At 38.4% G+C, this 5,712-nt stretch overlaps 3 protein-coding genes across 3 annotated transcripts in view; 1 reads left to right on the top strand and 2 right to left on the bottom strand.

Moving 5' to 3' along the window:
• The window catches only part of LOC119840917 (serine/threonine-protein kinase ICK-like), a 16,172-nt gene extending 13,513 nt beyond the window's left edge, over positions 1-2,659 (bottom strand). The window contains exons 1-4 of the mRNA XM_038367697.1: positions 1,733-2,659; positions 1,587-1,652; positions 458-568; positions 123-361 (exon numbers count right to left, since the gene is read on the bottom strand). Of these exons, the coding sequence (XP_038223625.1) occupies positions 123-361; positions 458-568; positions 1,587-1,652; positions 1,733-2,571 (1,255 nt within the window). The 5' untranslated portion in view covers positions 2,572-2,659. The remainder of the gene's footprint in view (positions 1-122; positions 362-457; positions 569-1,586; positions 1,653-1,732) is intronic.
• A 590-nt stretch (positions 2,660-3,249) lies between these two features.
• LOC119840872 (tryptophan--tRNA ligase, mitochondrial-like) lies at positions 3,250-5,700 on the top strand. The gene is made up of 5 exons (XM_038367650.1): positions 3,250-3,463; positions 3,585-3,806; positions 4,069-4,308; positions 4,461-4,605; positions 5,111-5,700. The coding sequence occupies exons 1-5, from the start codon at positions 3,377-3,379 to the stop codon at positions 5,422-5,424; spliced, it is 1,008 nt and encodes a 335-aa protein (XP_038223578.1). The 5' UTR covers positions 3,250-3,376; the 3' UTR covers positions 5,425-5,700.
• The window catches only part of LOC119828246 (reticulon-4-interacting protein 1, mitochondrial-like), a 4,234-nt gene continuing 4,212 nt past the window's right edge, over positions 5,691-5,712 (bottom strand). The window contains exon 5 of the mRNA XM_038350349.1: positions 5,691-5,705. Within this exon, the coding sequence (XP_038206277.1) occupies positions 5,691-5,705 (15 nt within the window). The remainder of the gene's footprint in view (positions 5,706-5,712) is intronic.

Below are 5,712 nucleotides of genomic sequence, written 5' to 3'. Positions count from 1 at the left end.
TCTGTGGGGGTGTGGTACTTCCCCGGTGCGAGCTGGCCCAATTCGTGCCGAAGCGTGCTCGACTACCACATTATAAACTATGGTAACCATCATAAATTACATCTATAATTGAATAGTCATACCATGCAAGGAACGGAGCGGGAGTGGGCGAAAAAGAGAAGTATCGATACGGGCGCCTGTTACATAGCGCGTCGTGTTCAGATAGGTAGCTGCGGCGCCCCCCGCGAGCGCGCCGCACGCCCGCCCTCGCGCTTGGCCCGCCTTGGACGCGGGGGCCGCTTGAAGGGGCGCGAGCACGCTGCGCCCGCGCATCTCGCTCACGCCGGCCCGGGAAATGTGAGACGTATGAACAACCTCACCCCTACACGGCAACATTTCTAAATTAATATTTCAACGTAAAGAATAGATAAGTATCTACTATCTTTAATCTACATATTGTTTCCAAATGATGACCAACCCTAAAATGTCTGCGAAACGGTCCTGTGGCGGCAACGTTGCGACGGCAGGTGGATTACAAATATCGTTAGTGTTAGGGACAATATTTTCCGCTTCACCACGAGTACTGCTTCTACAACATTAATTTATTTTAATTAGACCGACATTAAACACAAGTGACATTAAATACAAGTAGAGAAGATAAAAACTTTGGATCAAAATATCATTGTAGCAGTGTTCGTAAACACATAGGTATGCCGGTCTGCTTCTTTGTATGATTCTACCTCTATGTAAAAGTCCAACTTCCTTTTTTAGCGAGACCGAAGCACATTCGCGAAGATGTGTTATAAGAATGCTTTTGGCAGCGTGTCGTTAAACATACAAAAACATTAGACGACCCGTCTGTTATTACTTCAAAAAAATAAACCCGCTGCTAACTGTTTGTTTTTATGTATATTCATATGTCGAAAACCGTCCCGGTATGGTTTGTATAAAGAAATTGACATAGATGCATGCATACACCGAAAAACATTACCTCAGTGACTTGATACCTTTTTTTTTTGTTGCGGCACATATTTAACGATTTCAAAATTTGGCGGCACACAAAGAAAAAGATAAAAATTATTTACTTACTTCAACACACTGCATAAATATTTTATGACAACATTTTAAATATACGAAATATGCTGCCTGCTGCTGCTGAGGGGTTAATAAGTTTACAGATTTATAAATTGACATTACATAGACATATTCCTATTGCTATGCACGCCGCTTCATCATAATTTGGCACTAAGAAAACACGCGTTGCAAACCAAATAATAAAAAATAATTAAAAAGAAAAAGATCGCGTCAAGACTCGGCTGCTACAGAAGAACTAAGGAGGTAATGTAGTGATCCTCAACCACTGTGCCGCGGCACTTTTGTGTGTCGCCAAACTTTGCAAATATATAATAATGTTAATAGTATTAAATTATATCGTTTAAAATGGAAAATATTTTTAACATGAATATATATTTAACTAATCAGGTCTTTTATATTGTTGCATAATTATCATAGCTACAAGTTATTAAGTCGGTTATAGTCTCGAGAGACGTCTAATCACAGATAACATAATACTATGCCTAATAATACAATAAAAAAACTACTCAAACCTTTTTGAATGTGATATTGGTGGTGGTGGAAGAACTAATGCGGTACCGACTGCAAAATAAGGAAATCTGTAAAATAATTTATAATATGTATTAGGATTCTACTACATATTTCATTTAACTTAATTCTTTATAGCAGTATCATATACCGAAGAGCTTGCACTGCGGTGGGGCGGTCTCGCGGTTGGTAACGAAGTAAGGCAGCCAGCAGAGACACGGCAGCTTGAGAAGCATTCTGTATAATCCGCCCGAGTGGTACGCCGGTGCTTGCGGGAAATCTAAACCTTAAAACTTCAGCGAGAGCATAACCTTCGGGCCACTCTTCACGAGATGGAGTCCCCAATATAGAACAAATTTTATATAACTGATCTATTTCGGAATTGCCTGGAAAAAGGGGTCGACACGTGTAAAGCTCAGCCATAATACATCCCAGAGCCCATAGATCTATCGGCGCACCATATTGAGTATCGTGCAATAGAACTTCCGGCGCACGATACCATCGAGTCGACACATAATCTGTGTATGGCGGTCGAGACCGAACTTCCCTTGCCAGGCCTAGGTCAGCTATTTTGACGAGTTCAGGGCCAGCACATAGTAAATTTTCTGGTTTTAAGTCACGATGAAAAAAGCCATGTCGATGCATATGAGCGAGACCTTGCAGAACTTGGTACAAAATGTTTCGCAATACCGGTTCGGCAAACGGACGTTCTGCATCACGTATGAGTTGGTATAAATTACCACGCATATATTCAAATACAAAATAAAGCGTATCGTTTTCTCTGATTACCTCGCGTAACTTTACGATGTTTGCGTGATTGAGTTTCTTTAGTGATTTGACTTCACGGAGATTCATCGCTTCATCCCAGGAATAATACTTGCGTTTCATTCGCTTGATAGCTACTTTTTCCCCAGTATCTCGGCGTTGCGCTAATGCCACCGATCCATAAGTTCCATCACCGAGTTGCTGTAGCATTACGTAGCGGTTCATAATAAAGTTTATTGTTTTCTTTATGGCCTAAATATTCTGTACACTCACTCATCGGCTTGTACGTGACTATAATTTAAAAGTGAAATAATATTGAGTTGATTGAGTGTATGCACGCAATGCAATCGATGCACATTTTTAAAATCACCGTGATAAACTTAAATATTTTGTGTGCACAATTTTCATTGTTCTATAATATACATTTACTATACTTTATATTTTTTGTAAAGAAGTCTTCTTAATATACATACATACTAGTCTCAAACGAAACGATGATGACAAAAATCGTTGCTATGGTAATCAAGTGGTAATTGAATAAGAATTATGTATGAAATAATGAATTAATTTTACATTTATTATCTCCAAATACTCTCTTTTCTCAAAAAGAAACTACGATCGGGCTAAATGTTGTACCTTAGGAGAGACCTATGTCTAGCAGTGGACGGTAAAAGACTGAAAAGAAATGAACTACTAAACTTCACTAGGAAATAAAAAAGTATTTTTAAACGAAAATTATTCAGTCACGTTGGTTCGCTGACAGACGTCAAGTGTCAAAACACCCATGCAAGAAATAAATTTAAAATTATGAAACTGTACCTAAAAATTAAGATTATAATTAATTATTGAAGCTATATCAATCAAATTAATATAAAGTTTGATCATAATTAATTTTTCGTATTTTGATTATTTTTAACATTCGCGGAATGCTCTCAAAGATTATGTGTTTTCTGTAAACAATTTCAATAAAAAAAGCCGCACTCATATTTATGACCACTATCTCTTCGAGTTTTAGTAGTATCATATTCAAATGAATATCTTAAAAAAGACCTTAAATCCTTGTTTACGAAAACTACATACCGCTCGATTCGTCCATACACAACTTAATGATATAAAGGTTAACAAATAATATCACATCAAAGTTTCTTTTAATAAAAACCTGTTGCAATTAAAGGGAGCAAATGTTTAAGAAGCATTTAATATCTGTCAATAAAATTACAACAGATTGTTAATTTTAGGTCAAACAAGATTATGAACAAAATGCAAAGAATGAAATGGCAACTGAGGTTAAGGAAACTGAAGAGCATTGGCCTAAGAGAATAGTAACTGGGTTGCAGCCTACAGGTACTCTTCATGTCGGCAACTATTTCTCAGCAGTCCAACGATGTGTTAAGTTACAAAATGAAGGCAATGATGTAATGCTGTTTATAGCCGATTTACATGCATTAACAACTAAACAAGTGAGTATTGTTCTTTGTTTATTATTTGGTATAATTAACATGTATTAATAAATGGAACTAAAATGCTTATAAACAAACCTACAGTTTAAATATGCATTATTATTAAGATTTGAATAATTATTTCAGTATTAGATAGCCTATTTATTGAAGAAGACATTAGGTAACTGAGCAATAGGAGAGTCTTTGTAGTATTGACTATATGGATTTTTAATGATTTTGCTTTTGTAATTGATGAGAATTCAAATCATTCTATTGAATACAGGATCCATCAGCAATCCAAGAGCGCACACTGGACCTGACGGCGTGCCTGCTGGCGAGCGGCGTGGACCCGGCGCGCACGGTGCTGTTCGCGCAGTCGGCCGTGCCGCGCCACGCCGAGCTGTGCTGGCTGCTGACCTGCCTCGCCACGCACGCCCGCCTTGCGCATCTACCACAGTACAAGGAGAAGGCCGCCACTATGAAGGAGGTGCCTCTGGGCCTATTGCTGTATCCGGTCTTACAGGTTGACACTTCTCATTTTATAGCCACTCACTAAGAGTGAAAAATAAATGCTACATTCAAATTCAATTCAAATGATATAAAAAAGGAGGTTACAAATTTTAACTTACATTTACATAATGAAAATGATACCACAACGTGCGCGGCGGTATCCAGGCGGCGGACGTGCTGGTGTACCGCGGCACGCACGTGCCCGTGGGCGTGGACCAGCTGCAGCACCTGCAGGTGGCGGCGCAGCTGGTGCGCACGTTCCGCCACCGCTACGGACCCGCCTTCCCCACGCCGCGAGCACTTCTGCCAGGTGGGTGACACCTTTGTTCAGTTCTTGTACTTTCCTCACTTCCCTACTTATATTGTAAATGTCATCCGTCTCTCTATTCGAAGCCTAAAGCAATATACTCTCAGTGAAACCCCGGGTATATTCTTTTGACTATGCATGTAGAAAGCTAGTATCATTAATTCTGTCACAACGCCAGCTACCAGTTTCCGCTCGCCGCCTTGCTCCAATGAATATTTATATTTTATTCTATTGATTACAGAAACAAACAGTCATTATTTATAAAGAGTAATACATAATATAAAACACAATTGTACTATTTAAATAAAATTCTACAGTTGTGATCGAACTATATTTCTTTACTAACTATAGCTCTTACATTAGATTGGTATTGGTATAAATAATAATAATTATCATGAACGTGAAAGTATAGGATATATGTTTTTACTCTTTCACATAGAGGTTCTTTGGCATAGAGGTAGACTAGACTATAGTCTGAATAAGCACAAAGGCTACTTTCGTATTTCAGAGGATGGCAGTGACCGCATCCGCAGTTTGCGCGATCCGACCAAGAAGATGTCCAAGTCGGACTCAGACCCCAAGTCGCGCATTCTGCTCAGCGACTCCGACGACACCATCGCACTCAAGATCAGAAAAGCGGTCACCGACTTTACGCCGCAGGTTTACGCTCTTGCTTTTTTTCTTTTTGCCATCTCCTTTAATGCCATCCAGAGACATAGAATTGCAACATTAATGTCTAGAGTTGACAAATGTAGAAATAAAATTTTACATAGTCTAGCTGATAGAATTATGACGAGTAGCTCATATGAAGCATGGATATGAATTGTGGCTTGATATAATTTGGTTGTTATTGTAATTTATTATTATTTTTTATGGTTATTAATTGTAATACCTGTGAAATATGGGACGCTCATTCTGAAATAAATAAATTTATTATTATTATTATTTATTTATTTTGCCATAGGAGCTATTCGTAACTCGAGCTTTTTTATACGCTCACTTTAAATCAATTTCAAGGAAAGGAGAAAAAAAAGACATTCATGATTAACTTTGATTATTATTTATAGCGTACCATCTTACGCCTCAATTTATCGTTTTTCTGACTGTCCC

The sequence above is a fragment of the Zerene cesonia genome, chromosome 7, assembly GCF_012273895.1.
Source record: "Zerene cesonia ecotype Mississippi chromosome 7, Zerene_cesonia_1.1, whole genome shotgun sequence".
NCBI lineage: Eukaryota > Metazoa > Arthropoda > Insecta > Lepidoptera > Pieridae > Zerene > Zerene cesonia.
The sequence above is the reverse complement of the archived record's forward strand: the minus strand, read 5'-3'. Positions and strand labels throughout refer to the sequence as shown.